We start from the raw sequence: 22,206 nt of genomic DNA on the forward strand, positions 1-22,206 counted from the left end.
AAAAAAGGATCATTAACATGTGTGGTGGGGGCAGAGCAGGTCCATGTAACAGTAGCTGATGGCTTTTCAAAGCAAGACTTTGACTTGCCTTGAATTAGGGTGCATTAAGGCAAAACATTTTTTAACAAAATGAACAGGTTGACATGGTGAGCTAGAGTCACTTTCCTGTTCCTAAAGGTAATGTATGGGCTCTCAGTCAGGTTTTGATCTCAGGATAACAGCCAAGGTAGCATTGCTCCCTCCAGGTGTCCTGTCGAGCCCTGAGGGTCTGGTATCTCCATCCAGGCTGTGCTCAGATAGAAACGGTTGGAAGTGTGACAGCTGCAATAGTGGCTGTGCCAGCGGTAGAATGAAAGGCTTACAAAACCAAACACATGAGTATCTAGGGCTTGAGAGCAGAAAAGAGCAAGCCAGATCAAAGACAGCACCGCTCCCATAGCAGCTCCTGTCCTAATGGCGGGGCAGGTAATGGTCACAGTTATACACTGAGCTACCAGATCTGAATTTTACAAAGCTTCAGTCTGGGATGTCTGAGGGCCTTGATTTGTGTTTTTCCAGCCTCTAGAGCACTGTGACTCTGAGTGAGATGTGCCACTGTGGCCATGGGCTTATATATCTAAGACAGGTCTACTGCTTGACTCTTTGAGTAACGCTTGGCATTACTGACTGATAGTGACCACATGAAATTACCATTCTGGGAGCATGTATGTGCTCAGGGAGAGGGAGAATGGAGTCACAAAAAAAGGCTGGGAGATGGTGCAGTAGTTATGAGGAGATGAAGGTATGTGTCAAGACATGATCTCTCACAAAGCACGAGTGGTGATGCATTTGTACTGGCTAATCCAAGTCTGTGACATGGCTGTGGCACCAGTCCCGTGGCTGTGACCACCGGCTGTCCTCTTCAGTCCAACTCCCCTTTCTCCAGTTTAGTGTTGGGGTATCAGGATGATTTCACAGTGCAGCTGTCACTGGAATTAAACATTGCGTTGTTTGTAAAATGTCTTCCCTCACTGCCATGCAGCTGTTTTCCATGTTTGACTTATACTCCAGTTTCTCCCTAAGCCAGAGCACTGCAACTCTGCTGCTGAAGGAAAGCAGAGGCATCTGGGAAAGCTGGGCTTTCTCTAGTTATTGTATTGTCAGTGAGAAAAGCTGATACAGAGCTTTTGGTGCTGGTGGGGAGAACAGAAATCTCCTCCATCAGTTACTTCTGTGCTTTCCCCCATATCCGTTCTTTTATGTGCAGCCACCTCTCATTTTTCTGTGCCCTTTCAGATCGCTCTGCTGATCTCAATTCTGCTGCAACCCCCCTAAAACATTGGTTCTTTCACCAGCTCAGCTGCTCACACTCATCTACAATTGCTGCCCTTTGCCATCTTCCTATGACCAGCTTGTCTGCTATTTACAACCTGTAGCATCTTTACTTTAAGGGCTTTCACTCTGACATAAAGTGGCCATTGCTATGTGTAAAGTCAGGCTGGGTGGGCCCTGTCCTTCATGTTGTTGGCATCACTAAGTGACAAAGTGCAATGCTAGAGGACAAGCAGGCCACAAGAGCAGCGTTTAACCTGATGCTTTACCCTTGTTCCCATTGCTTTGGATTAGTGCAAATTCCTCCATGGTGTTGTGGGGCAGGTACTGCAATTCAGACTGATACTGGTTTGTTTTTAGATAAGTCTTTCACACTATTCTGCTGAGATCTAAGTGGGTTGGTTTGTTTGGTTGGTTGGTTGGTTGGCTGGGTTTTTTTACATGAGAGCAGAACACCTACTGTAGTAGGGCTTGATTATGGGTTTGGATGGCAGCTCAGGACAGATCAATATCAGTATGGAGTGTTACTGTTTTTTTATTTTCTGTTGACTTATTTATTTGCACACCTCTTACCACACACCGTCATAAATTCTTGCTTCTCTTCTGTTTTTATCCTCTTAAGAACCCTCAATACCCTTTAAGGAAAAACTGAAGGATCTTGAAGTGAGGGAGAAGGAATCTGCCACCTTCCAATGTGAAGTGCCTGTTCCTAGCACAGAGACAGCTTGGTTCAAGGAGGAAACCAAACTCCGGCAGAGCAAGAAATACAACATCGAGGAAGAGGGCACGTATCGCCGGCTCACTGTCCAGAATGTCACAACAGATGATGATGCTGTCTATATCTGTGAGATGAAAGAAGGAAGCAGGACCATCGCAGAGTTGTCTGTCCAAGGTAAAAAAGGCTCTTGCTATTTCAGAGAGGCAAAGTCTCACCTACCAAGTGTGAGATTCACGCATGAGACTACAGACTCGACCTTGTGAATGGCATTTACCCCCTGCGTGTGTGCAGTGGAGAACAGCAGACTCCCTTAGCGTGTGAGAGAAGACCCATGTGTGGTTGGTCAGTGGGTCCCTGGGTCTCCTGCCAGGGTGTATCTGGGACACAGGGCCAGCGAGCGGGGACAGATTGTGTTGCTGCACGAGCTGTGTCACCTGGTGGGGACCTATTCTTAAAGGGGCTTCCTAGAAGGCAAAGCCCTTGAGCTGTAGCCTAGCACTGCAGACTTTCCTTAACGTGATCCCAAGCATTGAATATGTCCCTGGCACTGTCTCGCACACGCCTGGTCTGGTGTCTGGCAAACACAACGGTGAACCTTGTCCAAGTGTTGCTGACCACACTGGGAAACTGTCTTAGCAACTGTGGGTTGTGGTCTGATGTGCAGTGCAGTCAGCACCAGTATGGTTTCAGACTGGAAACCAGATCCCTGCTCCAGATCCCTGACATCTGGAGGTGTTCTCAGGAGTGTGCGAAGCTGATGAGAACAGGGCAGAATGGGGATATTGATCCATGTCCAAGTCTTCTGAGTGTGGCCGTTTAGGACTGAAGTGCAAGTAGGTATAGAGCCTGGTATAGTGTAGGTGTCTCTCAGTGTGGGTAGACACACTCATCAGAGAGGCAGCATTTCTGCAGAAGGGGCCATCGTTTTCGACTTACTGACTTGCTGTATGAGTGAGAAATTACCCATGCAACTGCGGGACCTGCAGTTTGATTTTGATGATGCTTACACTGGTGTCGTTGACATGTCTCCTGTTGCATGAGTTGGAGACCTGTCATAGCTACAGGATGGCACTTATCCTGACTCATTTGAAGCCTGACTTTACTCCCAGTGAAACCAGAAGTTCTTAGTTACATAAATGGGTGCAATGAGTGCATCCTTGTGCAAATTTCTTTTTGTATCATTAGCAAAGAGTTGATAGTGCACGTGGGTGGAGGCAGAAGGGAAAATTTAGTCCAGAGATGCGGCAGAGTTCATATAGACATCTTTTTGTTATACCTTCTGTTAGGTCTAGACCAGCCAAAGGCTGTAAGTGTGTTTGGCTCCAGTAGAACAGCTGGAATTTATTTTACTTGTTTGTGCTGTGGTACTATGGCATGTTCCATTAAAAAGAGAGTGAGTGAGTCAGGTGGAGCTCTCGGGAGGGAAAGGAGGCAGAGCCTTTCTTGGGGAGCCCTGTGCCTGCCCTGGGGGGAGAAGATCTGAGAGAGCAGGGTGGGGTTGGGAGGCTGTGAGTGCTTGGCAGAACGCAAAGGGCTGCAGGGATGGGGACACTGCTGAGGGCAGCAAGGAGCAGATGTGCGGACAAGCTTTGGAGATGATGAGCAGAGAATCCGGGCCTTGAATCCTACTGATGAAATGTGTGCCTGATCTGTTTCTTCATGAAGGAGTTCAGCATTGCTTCTCATTAAATAGCTCTAGGTGCTTTGCCTGGGGGAGGGCTCTTTTGCCTTTCAGGGATCGTTCCAGGCCTGGAGCCAGTCACCATCTGTCAGCAGGGGTGGTCTCCTGCTTTCCTGTGAATAGTCACATCTTGTAACTTTGAGGCTGTTCTGTGATAATCATTGCAGTCACTTGAAAAGGACAGAAATAAGTGAAGTTCATTCCATGTGAATTTCTGGGTTGATGCTAAGAAGAAATCTGAGGTTTTCAGCGTATTTTCTATTAATTTGGGTGACTCCTGTATTTGCCATCTTGCCTATGTAACTGTTAATTTTGATGGAGACAAAATCCCAAAGATGGACGAGAGACCTGTCTGATTTAAGACTTTAGCAAAGTTTTAATTTGAATTCCCAGCATACGCGAGCAATGAAATTCGTATCACTCCAATCTGTTCTTGGCAAGGCCATATACTTTGTGTTCACCCAACAGCAGACAGAAACATGAGTGACTGTAGTCAAACAAGACTGCTTTTTTCTCTTTGAAAGCCAAAATGAGTCCTTGTGCTCATCTGTTCTGTGTAACTCGGAGCTTAGGAATTCATTCCAGGATGTCTACAATGTTTTGATTAGGTGGGGGCTGTTGGCTAGTCCTGTTGTAGTCTGGATGGTCCAGTGTTGACAGAGATTTTAATATCTGCTGTTTGCTGATTATAATTAATTTCTTATTTAAAGGGAACATAATAAAAAAACTTCCACGAAAGACTGCGGTCTTCATAAAGGATACAGCCATCTTCTGTGTGGAGCTAGACAATGAATGCCAGAACATCCAATGGCTGAAAAATAAAGAAGAAGTGAAACCCAGTGATCGAATCTCCATCACATGCTCGGGCAAGCAACACACCATGATCATCCGAGAGTGTAAGATGGAAGATGCTGGTGAGATTGCTTTCCTGGCTGATGAAAGCAGGACTTCCACCCAGTTCACTGTGACCAGTAAGCTTCACTTCTATTCAGCGTTGGTGTTGGGTCTTCCCTAGCAAGCAGGCATTCCCGTGTTAGCGCTGTTATTTTAGGTACTGCCGTGGTAAGTTTGTTGTCCGAAGACAGTAGAAGGTTCAATGTCTGCCGCAAAAGGCTGACAGCCTGAACGCTAGCGTTGTGAAATGTTATGGAGAGATCAAAACAGAGAGAGGAGCCCTGAGGAAAAAGCATGGCACAAATGTGTGTCTTCTCCATGCCATTCTCATTTCATGCTGGAGTGAATGTGAACTGATACCTGAGTAAAACATGGGGTTAGAAACATGCATGTTCTCCTCATCAGGAGGTGCTTAGAAAACACTGTGTAAGTTACACACATTGCAGTCGCCTTAGTTCGTTGTACACAGAGTGCTGCGTGTGTTCCATCTATATGCTGACCTCCGTTTTCCAAAATCATTAGTTTCTTTGAGGGGCATTTATCAATTCTTGCTCTGGGGATTAAACTTCTCCTAGCAAATAGGGACCACTTATCTCTCCTTCTCTCACTTCACTGAGAATTTGGGAGAGTCAGCCTGCATTTGAATTCCTTCTCTAGGTCTTGAGTCTACAGAGATGTGAGAGCAGCTTGTGGATATGCTGGCTCTTGCAGCGAAGTAGATAGTGCCCTGGACATTTTTTTGGCAGAGTATGAAGTTTATTTACATTCTAGCAAGTAAAAAAATCTATATGCACACGCATGAAGCATTTCAGGGGCGGTCAAATGTTCACTAGATTGGAACATCATACTTTCATTTAACTTCTTAAGCTGTTTTTGGTAAAGTAAAATGTAAGTATAAAAAACCCCAACAACAAACCTGCAAGAAAAATGGAAAAATGCTTCTTCCTGAAAATATGGTTTCCTTCCTTTTGTGGAGACCAGCAAAGCCATGTCCTCTGTCACCTTCTCTTTGATATGACAAAGCTGGGAGGACCCTGTGAATTGATGGTAGCTCTGCTGAAAGGAGGGATCTCTGTTCTGTTTTAGCTTTACTTGCGGAGACTGAAGTAATATGCAGGCTGGAGAATTTCTTCAGCTGGCACATCTGATCTGAGCAAGGGTTTTAGTTGACAGACCAGTAGCAACAGGTGCGAGGTAGTTGAGATCAGACCTGAAATGAAATTTTGGTGAAGATGTCTAATGCTATTGAGCTTTATTTTGATGGTGCTGCATTTCCCAGGCAAAAACTGATTCATTTAAGACAGAGAGCTGCATGTGGTTTCTGGCTCTGCTGCAGTTCCAGTTTGCATGTGGACAAATCATCCACTCGAGTAACTATTTGGGAAGAATAATACTTCTTTTCTCCCACCACCACCACCTCTGAACTACAATTAGTCAGTGATAAAAAGAAATCTTGAAATAAAGGTTTGCAACTACTGTGTTATCTAAACTTGGTTGTTGCATTCTGACGCTGTTGAGATAAAATGAGGTGAATGTCACATTTAGCATTTGTGTCAGTTACTAAGGTATTTGGATAACTGTGACATCCAGCCAAGCCCCTATTCAATGGGAGCAACCAAGTTAGTTTGATTTCAGACTCTGCTGTTTAAGTTATGAAGAAAATTTTGATTCATGGGACAAAAAAAAAAAAAAAGGTAAGAAGCTGCCTTCCCACCAATAGGTATCTCTGAAGAAAACATTACATTACCACTTCTGATGGTAAGGTCAAGAGATCTGATTCCAGGGTCTAGTATTCAGCTTAATGCTACACTAACGGCACCTTTGGCATCTGGTTCTGACCAGCAGTAACTGACAGGCTGGTCATGGTGCACCCCAAAACACTTGTGTGTCTGTCTGTGTAATAAAGGAAAAGTGTATCGCATTGAGATTTCCTATTTTTACACTTCGTGCATATGTGATAAGCAACTTGAAGAACCTTGTGAACTACGTTCACATCTTTTTCAAGTAGCTGGCCAAGACTGCTGTTGGCTGTTCCAATAGCATTTGTCAGGCAAGCAATGTTTATATATTATTTGCTCAGTATCTTGCATTGTCACTATGCCTGTTTTACAGGTGGGTAAACTGAGGCAGAGAGAAGATCAGCTGTCCCAGAGTCTGGATTTTAGCCTAGCTCATCACGCAGGCTCCCTCTGTAGTCATGAATACTTGAGTATCTGCAATGCACAGCGCGATTTGTTTTACTCATCTCACGCACCTTCTTCAAACTGGGGTGAATTGCTCCTGAGTGTGCTGTTCTCCATGGGATTACAGTTGGAGTCTGGCTGACTGATTTAAAACAGACAGCCAAAATTAAATGAAATGAATCCTTTACCACGTCAGTAGATGTGTAACTAGAGCATATCAGATAATTCCTAGCCTCTTGACCGTACCAGTGGCAGCACATAGTGAATAACCCAGATGGGTGTTGGGGCTTCTCTAAAGGGTTCAAGAGGAACAAGAGGGTGAATGTAAATCTTCATTATGCGGTTATCTGCAGGGATACGTTTGTGACTTCAGGTACTGTAAAGTAGCCACATCTCCTCAACTGTAGGGTCTCATGGTGGGGACACGCCTTTATGTCATTTCCTTTTGAAGTTAATTCCCCAACCCCAAAAGCTGGCTCTGCATAAATTGCTAAAACAGAGACCCCCCAGTGATAGCTATCATTCCTGGGAGACAAAGTCACACCATGCCTTCTGAGTGGGGGTCACTAAAACTCAGAAGCAGGACAGAGGACATATACCCAGATGAAAGTGGCTGCAGAGAGCGGCCAAGCCTGTGTCACAAGCAACTGAGATCTCTGTAACTCTAAAACCCATGCACTGTTTATTTGTGTCTTTATCTCTGAAATGTCCCAGTTCCACAATGTTTAGCTACTCTGTGTTGAAAGCTGTTGAGGATCTGTGTGAAATGCCTTAGTGTACGGTTGGAACAGGTTCTCAAGAAGAAAGGGAGGATGTGGACTCCTGGCACAGGATCATTTTTACGGAGTGTATTTATGTTTCTGCACAGGATGCTACACCTGTGTGCAAAACATTGCAAAATATTGCCACACTCTTCCTTGATGCAATACTGTCTTGCCGCGCGTTGATTCTCACAGGCACATCTACATTCCTGACTACGGGGATGTATATGGTTGAAATTCCCACAAAATACTAGCAGACTTACAATATTAGTTAACTATCTCTGTGCAGTGATGTTTAATAAGCAGGGCAAAATTATGCCATCTTGACGCAGTAATCCCATTGAGGTATTTATTTTTATTTTTTATTTTTATTTTTATTAACCTGGATTCATACCAGGAAAGTGAACCAGGAATTTAGTGCACAGAACAACCTTTGATGGTGGTTTTACCGATCTTCTGAGTGAAAATAACAAGCTGAGTGCTTTGCCCAGGAGCTGTCTAGGAAATAGTGTGGGTCTGTACATAGTACTGAAAATTTGAGCCTATGAATTTGTTCATTGCAGGTTCTTTATCTGTACAGATAATTGTAATGTGTAGAAATCACTTCCGTTTAGCTGTGGAGGTAGGAGTATTATACATCTTTGTGTAATGCAGCCCAAAAGCATCTCCTATCCATTCTCTTGCTTTTCCACCTCACATCAATGTTTTATGGAGATTTATTAAGTAAGAGTGGCTTTTAGTCCAACTTAATCTTTTTTCAGTGAGACACAGTGGCTTTTCCACTCTGACATAAACTTTTTTGCTCTGGTGTTGTGTTTTTTTTTTTTTTTTTCCCCTTGTGCAGCTCCCAAGAAACCTCCCACCCAACCCCCAGCTGACCCTGTGGTGAAAAATAAAACAGAAACCTCAGTGACGTTATCATGGTCCCCTCCGAAGATGGACCGCCCCATTCCAATCGATGGCTACATCGTGGAACGCAAGAAACTAACTGGCTTTACCTGGGTGAGGTGCCATGAGTCTCATGTCCCTGTCCCAGAGGTCACGGTGAGCAACCTGCTGGAAGAGGCTGACTATCAGTTCAGAGTGTGTGCAGTCAACGCCTATGGACAGAGCCCCTACCTGGAGTTCCCAGGAAGCATGCACCTTGGTGAGCACAAAACCATCCTAAAATAGGTCAGTCTGTGCAGATCTGCCACATGGGTGCTCTAAAGATGTTTCCCACGACTTTGAGGAGGATAGAGAATTTGCACAGCGAAATTTTTTTCCTTTCGCTGATAGTTCTCCTATCTTATTTCAATCACTGACCACCACCAAAGCGATGGTGGTTGGGTTTCTGCAACAGAGCTGCGAGTATGCTTAGATTCCAGTATTTCACGTCAGGTTGTGTGAGAGGCAGAGCTCTCTACAATGGACCTTAAGCCTGTAAGTGCTTATTCTAGACCTGATATGAAAGGAAAAAATTGAGTGGACTTAAAATTTTCAATATATAAATAAGATATCAAATTTACATGTAGAGAATATTTATGAGTGATCACACTGTCATGAAAGCCAAGTGCCAGTCAGTCTCTCTTTAATCTTAGAGTTACTAGGATAAATACAGTTTTTTTACTTTATATCTAGGGTGACAATGTGCCCGTAGAGTTATTGTGTGCAACAGGATTCCTTCTTCCTTTGATTCATTGCACTGGTCGATATCTGCACAGACTTTGATCGATCTGCATCTTGTTGTTGTGTCATCTTTGTCCCTAGCTGTCTGAACATGCCTGTATTTGTCTAGAATATCTAGAAGTGACTAGAAGGCTGCGTGGCGTCCTCAGGATCCTTCTGAAATCTAAGAATAATACTGGTTATTAAATAAATAGCACACTTGTTGGGGAACCTGGGTGTTTCAGGCTTGTTATTCCTTTAAATATCTTAGGGGAAAAAAACCAGTAAAATATGCCTGCTGTTCTTTCCTTGTGAAGCATGACTTGCAGCCTCATGGCCTCTGACATTAGGGTAAGGTTTTATTCTCATGTCTTGTTTACCCTGAGAACTTTGTTCTTAGGAGGAACTAATGTCCAGTGTAGAGGACTTGTGTCCTTTGGTCTCAGAGATATGTAATATTCTTCTTCCCTAGGACCCGTTCTGGCTGTGAAAACCCCCCTAACAACTGTTGAAGCTGTGCCTGGAGGGGATGCCCTGTTTACTCTTGACCTTACGACAACATGTTCTGGCACTTGGTACCTTAATGGTAAAGCCTTACACGAAAGTGAGACCTACATCATTAAGAGAACCCAAACTACTCATACCCTAATCATAAAGAATGTCACCAAGAACGATGATGGAGCAGAAGTAAAATTTGTTGCCAATAATGTTGACACCAGCACCAAGATGAGAGTGAAAGGTATTTTTTTTATCACTGTTCTTTTTTCTTCCAGTCAAGAGGCAGCTGGTCTGACTGGGGCCAGAGGCTTTTGCTGATGCCTGGTCTGTAGGAAGTACCTGAAATTGCATCCTATGAACTAATGTGGGTCCTGGTAATGACCTCACCATGATAGCACGAAGTTCAGAGTGAGTCGATCTAGCCAGCTCGTTGGTTTCTGAACTAGACTGCTTTAACTTCAGCTCGTAAATTCCTGTAGTTCACAACCATTGGTCAGTGGATTCTGTCACCAAATCTATCGCTGAGTCACCTTAAGCCAGTAATTTCATCTCCAGGTTTGGCTGGGTTTTCTGACTGTGGCGGAGTCTTTCAAAAGTAAAGGAGCATTAATTACTTAACAGAGGTTTTTTCTTGGAGATTTTTTAGTCTACCGCAGATGTGTATGATGTACAAGTTCGTATCATGTAACTTGATTTAGCATTGAGAGTTGTGTGCTCCAGCTTTCCTCTATGAAATGTTGATAACATCTACCCATGTTACATGGCAAAAGGTAATAGAGACATTCATTCTGGAAGGAGGTGTTTGACTTTGGGTGAAAATCTCTGCAGAAGCATGTTTAGAGTATTATTAATCAGTAGAAAGATATACTCTTTTTTTTTTTTTTTTTCTTCTTAGTGACTCTGGCAATAAAAACAGATCAAGTCTCCTGAACCGGAAAAAAATGCTCGGTATTGACATGAGTGTGGGCAGAAACAGGACCTAATATTTTTTCAGAGATCTCACAATCTACAGTAGACTCGAATCAGGGGCATGTTATCTCCATGTAACTTGAAATAACAAAGCCTTTTTTTCCTGACAGGTGCTGCAGCGATATTTACCAACAAGAGCAGAGAAATAGAAAAAGTATCTGCCCGGGTGAGGGAGGAAACCAAGCTTCAGGCGGAGCTTTCGGACACAGAAGCTACTGTGAAGTGGATGAAGGATGGGAAAGAGCTCAAGGCCAGTGAAAAATATGAACTTCAAACTGTGGGGAAGAGGCACATCCTGAAAATTCACAACACTGCAGCAGAGGATGCTGGAGTTTATGAGTGCGTCTGTGATGGGGATAAAATGCTCTTTCAGCTTTCAGTGAAAGGTACGTGATTTGCATTAATGGCCTGTTCCTGCCCTAAGCCAATAGAATAGGGAGCTGTGGTAACTCTCCATCAACATCCAGCCTTGGCAGGGTCTGTAGTCCCAGAGCAAGAGAACTTGGGAGTGAATAAAAGATCTAACAGTGTCTCAGTGGTAAGAACTGTGCTTCCAGTCAAATTAGTGTCTTGGTATTCCACGGGAACTTGGTGTTATTTCATGAGACTGAATGATGAGTAGTGAAAAGGTGCTCTTGTGATGAAGAAATTCAGGCACAGGATGTAAAGCGCATTATTCCATGTGTGCCCTATAATTGCTATGTGATATCAGACAACTCGCTGAAGAGCTACTTCAGCTCTGATTAAAGTTTTGATGATCCAAGATCATCTTGGCATTGTGAGAATTTTTTTGTTATTTGTTGTGTTGTTTTGTGGGGTTTTTTTGTTTGTTTTTTTTAAAATTCTGTCAATACCCTGGTGAATAAGAAGAGACCTTTCCAGGGCACATTGGATGGCTGGGCTTACTGCTATCTGCAAGGTATTCAAATGGAAGGCTCTATAGAATAAAAAGCAAAATATAATTTATTTTCATGTTTCCTGCTTGTTAGATTTGAACCAGTTCTCTTTTACAGCTGCCCCATTGTTTGGCTGTTCTTGCTTTCATGGCAGTCCCTTCCTTCCTGATTGCCTGTTCCCTAGCTGGTGGGCACATCCACTTCCAGAGCAAGACATGGAGTCTTGAACCTTTACCCTGAAACAAACAGCATTAAGCCTTCCTCTTGCAAACCTTCCCATCTGTGCAAGCTTTTATGAACGAGTTCACAGGAGTGAATGGGATCAGGTTTTGGCTGAAAAGCCCTAATGCATCCCTAGACCATTCCTCATGGATATCATCTCGATGTCTGCTGAGGTTCAGACTGTACAGCCTGACTCTAGGACAGTCTAGCCTGTTGTTAGACATCATCTGGGCGAGTTCAGTAGCTGTTTTGCTTTGAACTGTCAAGTTAACTTTGTAAAGTCATTCAATTTCCGTATTCTGCCCTGTAACTCACCCCTCACCTCCTTTCTAGCAATGATCACACTGTTTCTACACTGAGTATGAGGTGCTCCATCAACATGTTCTGCTGGCTTCTTGTCCTCCTTGGTCTCTGTAGAAAAAACAAAGCCCTAGAGTAACGTGTGTGTTTTGCATTTGACGACATACTTGCTTGGTTATTCTTAAAGAGCAAACTCAGAGCTGAAAAAAATATTCAAAAATGTGACTAAATTTATGGAGGGGAGGAACTGCTGTCTACATTTTGGCAGCTGCTCCTAATTTTGGTTTTTTTTTTTTTTCTTTCTCTTTCTTTAATGTCATTTTTCAAGCTGGCAGGTCTACCCACAGATTTAATTGAATTAGCTGATGGATGTTTCCATATGCTTTTCACCGTAATGTGACTATCAAAGGAGTAATCAATGCTATTATTTTAAAATCTGCGTTGACAAGCTGTAACTTAAACATCTGCTGTTTGCAGCTTGATTCAGAGAACCAGCTTTGATACATCTCATCCTTGTAGGATGAAGGACACAAATGCTGTCCCAGTATTTTACCTTTTAGCATCACCACCTTTTATCTTTCCTTCTGTAAATCGGATACAGCTAACTGGCGAATCATTTGATGAGCAGGTCAGCTGCGTCTGGCACGTGGGCATCACATGGTTGCTGAGAGGTCACTGTGCTGAGCTGCAGCCAGAGGTGTGTCACTCACTGGGCCTCCTGCCCAAAAGAACCCCGCTAGAAAATGCACTTTGCCATTTATCACTGCAGTCTTTCTACTGCCGTGAGAGTTCATGTGCCAGGCATCATCTGACACGTGATTTCCAGCATTGAAATCAGTCATCTGAGAAGTCTCCCTCAGACTAATGTGGCTGTATTTTTCACTCTAGTTTTCTGAGGAAGTAAAAGGTGCATGAATGAACCCATCTCCCTCTTCTTCCTCCCAAACTTTTAATCTGTGGCCTGAATTCCAGTAATGCTGGTGGAGAAGTAGAGGTCCCAGCAGTGTTTGACCCCTGCAGACTTCATGGGTATAGATGGTTGGGTAGAGGAGAAGGACATGGACCTGCTTGAGCGGGGCCAGATGAGGTCACAAAGATGCTGAGAGGGCTGGAGCACCCCCCCCTGTGAAGACAGGCTGAGAGAGTTGGGGGTGTTCAGCCTGAAGCAGAGAAGGCTCCGGGGAGACCTCAGAGTGGCCTCCCAGTATTTAGAGGGGCTACAAGAAAGCGGGGAGGGACTCTTGATCAGGGGTGTATGCATAGGGCAAGGGGTAACGGTTTTAAACTGAAAAAGCCGAGATTTAGATCAGATCTAAGGAAGAAATTCTTCCTTGTGAGGGTGGTGAGGCCCTGGCACAGGCTGCCCAGAGCAGCTGTGGCTGCCCCCTCCCTGGCAGGGTTCCAGGCCAGGTTGGACGGGGCTTTGGGCAGCCTGGGCTAGTGGAAGGTGGCCCTGCCCAGGGCAGAGGTGGTGGAACTGGATGAACTTTAAGGTCCCTTCAAACCCAAACCATTGTATGATTTTGAGATTCTATGACTGTGGTGTTGTCCTACTGAAAGGAAAGCTCCACAGTTAGGAGTCATTAGAGAAACAAGTGGAAAGAGAGCCTCCAAGAAAAAACAGTAAAAAAAGGTTTTCCCTGGTTTCAATGCTTCTGGTATGTCTTCTTTACCCATAGGTCTTGCTTCTAATAAGCAGACTTACTAAACCCTAGAAAACAGGACTGGTAGGGACCTGGAGAGGTGAAATGCAAGCTCCTGTCCCTTCCAGAAGCTGGTGATTGAATAGAGTCCCTTGAGGACCATAGCTAGAGAGGCCCTCGGCTGCACCATCATGTCCTTCCCTTCCCTTTCACTGCTTCTTTTCTTGTTAGGTCTTTCTTAGTCTTAGACTGGAGGAGATTTGGGACTGGGGTTTTGTTTTCCTTTCATACCTGTGTACTGCTTGGCCAGTCAATTCGCTCTTCACTTTCAGGTTTCCAGACTCTGCCGCTGTATATGTCGGTGAATATTGGTTCCCTACCAAATATTTGTCTGTAATTAAAAGCACTACCACAGACTTGGAGAAATCTAATGTGCTTAAAAGCAAGGAAAATAAATGCAGAACCCACCCTTGTGGGTAGGGCCTCTGAGCTAAAGGAGAACCCCCATGTGTTGCACCAGGTTGTAGCCCTGATAATAACACCTTGGGAGCAAAAGTCTGAGAGAATCACACTTGGGTCTAGATCATGGACTATTGTTACAGTATCAGCAATGAAAGCTAAGAACAGTTTTTGTCAGACATTCTGCAGAGTTATTAATTTGTATTATGCAAACATTTTCTTGAAATTAAGGAAAACACATGTATAATCAAGTCTTTGATTTTTAATAACTTTGACTGCACAGTTCCAACAAAGTGACTTGATTGTGTGTGTTGTTTTTAAAAATATGTTAAGATGATGTTTGAAAATTAATTCCATTATCTAAAGTGAGATGAGACTGTGGTTTTAGGCTCTCATTTTTAACTAGGATATTGGTGGCGTTTTGAATCTTTGAGGCAATTGGTGACTGAAATATTTCACTACGTATTAATATGGTGCCAGATTTATTGTTTATCTTCTATGCCCCAGTTAATTTCCAGGAAGAAATTTATATTCATTTCAGTCCTATCTGATTCGATTTTTAATTTAAAATAATTTGATTTCTGTAGATTACATTTTAACCTCTTTTGGAGTCGGTTTATTTCCCAGGTGGTTATAATACAATGATTGAATAACCTTCATTGCTTTCCCTCTAGTTTGCTTATTTCATTTCTTTCCTCACCTCTCTCAGATATTTGGCCTAGGGCTTCCCCTCCCCTTGACTCAGCCTCCTGTGTTGTATATATGCTCTGGGTTTTGGACATGTGATAATCAGTATATGGTTTACGAAGGCTGGAAATTTGGCTGCGTCTGCATTAGAATCTAATGATCCATAATTAAACATACATATTTGGTCTTATAATAAATGAATACCTGATGTAGATGTAAGTGTACATATTTACTGATGTCCACACAATTCTTTACTAGTGCTGTGTGTCTGTACTTTGTTTCAGCGCTTGCAAACTTCATAAACAAAGAGAAAAGTGGAGGAGTTATCAGGGCCATTGCTGGAAAACGGGCTGAGTTTGTTTCTGAGACCTCTGAGGCCAACATCATGGTTAAGTGGTACAAAGATGACAAAGAAATCACAGCCAGTAAGAAATTCACCATGGAAGATAAAGGGAAACTGCATAAGCTTGTGGCTTCAGCTGTGATGAAAGAAGATGAAGGAACATACACATGCAGAATCGGAGATGACACTCTTACTTTTGATTTAAAAGTCTCAGGTAAGTTCGTGATGCAAGTATGGAGTCAGAGTCTGTCTTAGAAACTCAGGACTTTGTTCATTATACTTGTCTTGCTTTGTAAATTGCCAGGTTTTTTGGCCAAGATTGCACAGCACTATTTCAGAGACTCAGACCTTTACTGTGGTCCTTATGCAAATCCACAATATGGGAAAAGAATACAACAAGCTGTTATGTAATCAAGTCAGCACAAGCTTTTGCTAGGGTTGGATTCATGACTCAAACACCATGCTAGTTGAATAGGCTGAGCACCACATCTGGCTTTTATTCTTCTAGCTCAGCATTTACATTGTCTTTGAACCTCCTGACTGAGGTCTTAAATTCTAACTGTGAAAGTCCTGTGTCCTCCTTTGACAAGTTAAACTCCTGATTGTGAGAGTTAAGCGTCTCCTGCTATTCCCAAAGGACATTGTGATCTCGGAGACGTCTCCCTGTGGTACTGTAAGTGAAGCTATCGGTCCATGGCACATGCCCATCAGCATAAGGCATGTGCTAAAGCATGTGGCTGTCAGGTCAAGCTCAGAAGAGGATGCTTGTCATTGATGCGTTCCAGTCCGGGATGGAGCCAGAGTATAAAATGACATAAGAATTTATCTGTGAAATTCAATATCTGTGAAATTCAGCTGATTCAATTTGCATAGCCTGGTGGGTGTCTTTCTTCTACAAGTGGTTTTCTGGCTTATGTCTGGGGCCTAATTTTTAAGTCGCTCCTAAGTTACAGTTTGAAACTCTACTGAAAGCTTCTCTTGGCATGGTTATGTACTGCAGTGCAATGAAATTCAAGAGAAGTAACAGCTGAATGTTTGTGACCTGTAACAGTACAGGTGATGCTGTCCGTCAGCTAACTAAAAACTCAGCAAAACTGATTAATCTAGCACAGTACTGGTCTTAAGGCACTGCTACATGTTTTGCTGAGCTAGAGGGATTGCTTCCAGTTTACAACTGGTGTTTGCTCAGGTATTCACTCTGCATCTTGCTTCCAGTTCTTTTTGGTTGAGAATCCAACATTATGCAGATTCACTTTGAGTGAAATAGTTAAACAGCCCTTGACTTTATGCATTGGAAAACTGGTCTGAAAGAGCCAACCAGGCTGTGTCTGAACTGGCCCCCAAGGACAATTTATATAATTTGATCTATACTGTCTGATAAGAGCTCTCTAAGTTGGATTTATAAAGCGTTCTGGAGCTGCCTTTGTCTGAACATCAAGTACAGAGGAAGCCTGCATGATTACCTGAGATTGGATTCCTAACTTTTTGATGACCATGTGCAGGTTAGGTGAAGCTCATCTGTATCACCTGTAACAAAACATCACATGGCTCAGGCAAAGAAAACTGACATCTGCTAAATAGCTGTGTATCCCCATGAACATTTCAATGAACAAGAATTGAGTTACAACCGGTTAACAAAACCTTAGGTAGAGCCTAAGTTTTCCACCTTGTTTCACAGGTCACCATGAAAATTTTCCAGAGTGCGAAGAAGCAGCATTGCACAGCCAGGGCATGGTCTTAGGGCAGGGAAGTAATCTGTCTTTATGGTAATGATGATTGAACAGCAGGATTCTGGAGGGATTATCTGATTTTTTTAAAGAATAGATCAGTCCTATTGATTCCAATTTTTAATGAAATATTTGTTCTCTGATGCTGTAGATGTGCCTGGCATGGGTGTAGCATAGCAATTGTCCTTGTGATACTCAGTCACTAAAAGCAACGGTTGCTGCTCAAAGAAATGCAATACTAAGCTAAGGTTGGTTATAACCAACAGTCATCAGCTTGCTCTTCAGGCAAGGGCTGCCTTGATGGAATGAAGGATATGAAATGCCTCACATGCTCATCAAATATTTCTCATTAGCTTAGGACAGGGTGTGTTGAAGAGATCTGCTCACATGTTACACACATGGTGCCTGTGTCCACTGAGTTGCCTTCACTCTTACCTTTACAAATACACTTGCAAAAAACCCGAGTTGATGAAAATGCTGTACTGTTTCTGGATACGTGGCACAGGCTGTGTGTTTGCGTGTGTGCATGCACAGCTCGTACATGTGGCCACCAGTCTGTGCAGTCAGCAGAGTCTGAGCTGAGGTATCGAAGCAGGAACTGCTACAGCTTGAGCTTTATGAATTGTGAATACTCTACTGTGAAGATCACTTTCAGCAGAAAGATGTGATGCTGTTTGCTCATATATTAGCTTAGTCCTCTAGAAGTTGGAGGATATCTTGTCAGTGATCTTATCCTGTATGTACCCTGATTTGGTCTGGGGAAGATTTAGTCCAGTGGGACTGATATTTTGAACAGGGTTGCAGGAATGAGCTCAGAAATATTTAAAGAAGGCTCCTCATCACTTCTAACAAGATTTTCTGAGACTTAGATCTCTTCAAAGCTGTTTGCTTACTCAGGCATCAATACGTATTCCCTAGAGCTTGCTTGAAATAAGAAACAAGGAGTGGTGATTAAAGTGACAACAACTTGAGGGCATCTCAACTTGATTTAAAAGATCCAGAAGAATGCAGGAGAGATAAATGTCATTGCACTGTAACTGAAAGCAATTATCTGAAGATCAGAGAAGGAGTTTGCACCATCTGTCAAAGTGAGGCATCAACTTTATGGTGTGTGATGAGACAGGAGCTGTGAATTAAAGCACAAGTCAGGCTTTTATGGTCTCAAGATGATGCTGGACCAGGTTCTGCTCAAGGCTCTGTGCACGTACAGCTCTGGTGATAGAAGCCACTGTGTCTGTGCTCTGTAAGAGCTTTCATGCCTGACTTCTGGAAAGGATGCAGAATACGGATGCACATCAGTTAGGTGGGTTTTGGTTATGAATACACATAAGCATAGATCCACATCTATCTAGAACTTAACAAGGCTAGTGTTAGTGCCACAATGTAGACCTAATAGGCTGATACAGTATAAAGAATTCATCAATACCCAGCTCCCAAACTGAAGACCATTATGTACTAACTCTGGATGATTCAAAACTTGGGCAGTTATGTTCCTCAGCAGAGATAATGCTGCTGTAGCTCAGAAGGGGCTTTTCTAACTCATAACTATGGTTTACTGCCGTAACCGTTAACACTGTCATAGCTACGTTGCAATGGTACCATGCACGCATATGTACAGTTGCACCTCCAGAGGTGAAACTTGATCACCCAAGTGTGTCTAGCAATGAAAGCATGACCGGTAATGACTGTATCTCAACTTTGTGCTGATAAGCCTGAATCAAAGAATAAACTGCTTTCTCTTTTTCTTTCCAGACGAAGCCGTTACTTTTGTCAACAAGCCCAAAACAACTCCAGAAGTATCAGTCAGCCCTTCTGAAAACCTTGAGCTGGTGTGTGAGGTGTCAGCTGCAAGTGGAGCTGTGGTATGGAAGAAGAATCAAATTGAGGTGAAACAGGACCAGAGGACAACGGTGATCTCCCAGGGGACACACCGCAAGCTCATCGTCAAGAAGGTGACGCAGCAAGACCAAGGGAAATACACCTGTGAAATGAAGGATGACAAAATAACATTCCAAGTCAAAGTCAGAGGTGAGAAAATGCTAGAAATGCCAAAGATAAAGGCATAGTCCATTCTGGGTGGTATCTTACATTCAGAGGACCAACTCACAATCTCCCTGAGGTGAAATATTTAAGCTGTAAGGCTTGATTTTTGGCCAGCTGTCAAATGAACATTTTATATACACGCTTTTACATCCATGATTCGTTGTAACAATAAAAAGTGATGGACAAAGATGGTAACTTCTGCACCTCTCACAATTAGCTGATGTGTCCACAGAAAAACTCCTGCAGAATCACAGTGTGAGGCCATAGCAGAGTTGCAGGGATAGATAAAAGGGAAAGGAGAGGTGTCTGAAGAGCTCTGATGAGATGGAGAATAACTGAATGTGAGTGACCCAAATAGGCAGAGAAAGAGGAAATGGTTCCTAGACGGGAGGAGTCAAGGGCTGTTCCTTTCTGATTCACTGAAGCTTGGAGAGAAATAGGAAGAGAAAGAGAGAGAAGAGGGAGGAGATGTCAGTCAGTGCATGTTGGTGCTCTAAATCCCAGGTTTAAATCTGTGCTCAATCTGTGAGATTTTTAACGTTATGCAGGAGTTTCCATATACCTATTCACCTCTTATCAGCAAAATAGAGATGAAGTCACATTAAGCACCATCATGACACTACCTGTCAGGGTCAAGTTCAGTGAAATAGAGAAAACTTGACAAAGCACTAGAGAAGGTAACTGCAAAACTATCTGTGACTATTGTGTCTTTCTTAACAGAGACAGAAGATGTGTTTACAAACAAGGACACGGTGAAGAAGGAGGTGAAAGCTGCACTGACAGAAGATGCCACGCTGAGCTGCGAGGTGGCCCAGGAGAAGACCAACGTGAAATGGTACAAGGAGGGGAAACTGATCACCTCGAGCAAGAAGTTCAAGGTGGAGTCTCAGGGCAAATCGCGTCGCCTGGTGGTGGGTCAGGTGGAGAAGAAGGATGCTGGGGAGTACACCTGCGAGGCTGCTGGCCAGAAACTGGCCTTCAAGCTTGACGTCACAGGTGGGACATATGTTTGTTCTCAACACAGAAAGGTCCATGAATTCCCTTTCCTACAGAGCAAATGAGTCGCTCTCTAGGCTCCAGGATCTGTGCAGCCTAGATCTTCACTGAGTAGTGAGGGAGATCAGACAACCAGCTCGCGTGCATCCGCTGTCACACAGATACCTGCAGGTGGTTGTCTTGATCCATGCGATGAGCCCCACTCAGCTGTCCGTGTTGTTTTCTTGTTTCCTAGTCAGAAAAATTGAAGCTTGCCTATGCTGTTGTGATTTATAGGTCTAAAGGTGGGGTCAGCTCCCAGGTGTGTAGGAATCATGCTCAAGAAGTACCTAGAGTGGGCAAGGCTTACACTGGAGTCCCAGTGGCGGATGGGTTTGGGTTCTTATATGTTCGTTACATTAAGGAGCAAGAAGTAAATTTCTTGTGGATCCATGGGGATGGGAAGAACCTGAGCTCCTGGGGCGTTGGTTCATTTTGCTCAGAAATATCTGAAGTGTTGTCCTCAGGCTGTACGTGGGGCCATGTCCTGTCTGAGTGTATCTTAGCTGTGGGTGGGACCATTCCAAAATGACAGGGCTGTGGGAAGTTCTTGTCAGCAGAATTTTGCATCTGGTTGTGAACATTTTGGACAGCATGAACATGCGTGTGACTTTTAAATTTCCTCTCCCACCTCACAGAAGCAGGGGATGCATTTATCAACAAGGACAAGGTGAAGAAAGAGGTGAAAGCTGCGCTGACAGAAGATGCCACGCTGAGCTGCGAGGTGGCCCAGGAGAAGACCGACGTGAAATGGTACAAGGAGGGGAAACTGATCACCTCGAGCAAGAAGTTCAAGGTGGAGTCTCAGGGCAAATCGCGTCGCCTGGTGGTGGGTCAGGTGGAGAAGAAGGATGCTGGGGAGTACACGTGCGAGGCTGCTGGCCAGAAACTGGCCTTCAAGCTTGACGTCACAGGTGAGAAAACCTTCTTTGGCCTAGCCTTCCTACTTTGGAATATTTAGGAAAATGTATTTTACCATTATTATAGATCTTCCATCTAAAACAGTATAAAATTTTTAAGACAGGGAGCTCCATTCTTGAAAAACTTTGGGAGCTACCCAATGCTGTAGGAACAGTGCTGTGAACAGGAATGTACTGACTGCACACGTCCATCCGCACATGTTGGTACAACCAGAACGACTCTCCAATGCAGCCGTTTCTGAGTACATTTCAGGACAGGGTCATGGTGGAGAGCAGTCAGGTGTCTGCCTCATGTCTGCACTCTTTTTCTTTCTCTTGGAAGGACTTGTTTCATCCTGCGGGGAGAATATGTCAGGAAGGCTCGATATAAGTTAAGGCCTCTAGAGTGTCAGATAAATGGCAACTAGGGGAAGAAGGAGTCATGGGGACTCATTCCAGATTCATCGCCCTACTGGGACGGTAGAGTGGATGCAGCTTTCCAACTCACGCCTTGCCTTCTGATCCTTTTGCAAGTGGGCTGATGAAAATCTCTCTCTCTCTCTTCAGAGCCAGAAGTTGTGTTTACAAACAAGGACAAGGTCCAAAAGGAGGTGAAAGCTGCGCTATCAGAAAATGCCACGCTGAGCTGCGAGGTGGCCCAGGAGAAGACCGACGTGAAATGGTACAAGGAGGGGAAACTGATCACCTCGAGCAAGAAGTTCAAGGTGGAGTCTCAGGGCAAATCGCGTCGCCTGGTGGTGGGTCAGGTGGAGAAGAAGGATGCTGGGGAGTACACCTGCGAGGCTGCTGGCCAGAAACTGACCTTCAAGCTTGATGTCACAGGTGGGAGACCTATTTTTGTTGATATTTCATTGTTTTTTCTTTGTGTCTGGCTTTTTTCTGCCTTTTCCTGTGTCAAAATACTAGAAATGCTGTTGAAGTACTTTCTGATGTTGGTCTAAACTATCATTTCTGCAAGGTAGGGAATGACTGAGCAGATACAGATTTTTCCTGTGGGTAACCTGATATCAGCTCCTCAACTCCCTGTATGTCTCCGTAGGCTCAGATAGTGTGTTGAGAGGTTTCATTAGCAGGCACTGTGTTAAAGTGCCTCTTCCAATTTGTTCATCAGTATTGGTTTTTCCTCTTCTTGTTATTACTTTTTTTTCCATGAATGTTCCTTTTTTCTTCCCCTTTTTTCTGCATCTTTTCTCTACATAATGTCCCCCCTCCCAAAACTGAGAATTGCTTCAATTATTCCAAAGTCTGGCTGTGCAAATACATGTGTAA

General features: G+C 43.7%; 1 protein-coding gene across 8 annotated transcripts in view; it reads left to right on the forward strand.

Moving 5' to 3' along the window:
• The window catches only part of OBSCN (obscurin, cytoskeletal calmodulin and titin-interacting RhoGEF), a 188,117-nt gene that overhangs the window by 7,277 nt on the left and 158,634 nt on the right, over positions 1-22,206 (forward strand). For all 8 annotated transcript variants that reach the window (XM_074901084.1, XM_074901087.1, XM_074901086.1 and 5 more), the window contains exons 2-11: positions 1,934-2,203; positions 4,421-4,681; positions 8,393-8,695; positions 9,668-9,934; positions 10,773-11,048; positions 15,154-15,426; positions 18,692-18,967; positions 19,703-19,978; positions 20,656-20,931; positions 21,484-21,759. In XM_074901084.1, the coding sequence (XP_074757185.1) occupies positions 1,934-2,203; positions 4,421-4,681; positions 8,393-8,695; positions 9,668-9,934; positions 10,773-11,048; positions 15,154-15,426; positions 18,692-18,967; positions 19,703-19,978; positions 20,656-20,931; positions 21,484-21,759 (2,754 nt within the window). The remainder of the gene's footprint in view (positions 1-1,933; positions 2,204-4,420; positions 4,682-8,392; positions 8,696-9,667; positions 9,935-10,772; positions 11,049-15,153; positions 15,427-18,691; positions 18,968-19,702; positions 19,979-20,655; positions 20,932-21,483; positions 21,760-22,206) is intronic.

The sequence above is a fragment of the Athene noctua genome, chromosome 2 (genome assembly GCF_965140245.1).
Source record: "Athene noctua chromosome 2, bAthNoc1.hap1.1, whole genome shotgun sequence".
Lineage (NCBI taxonomy): Eukaryota > Metazoa > Chordata > Aves > Strigiformes > Strigidae > Athene > Athene noctua.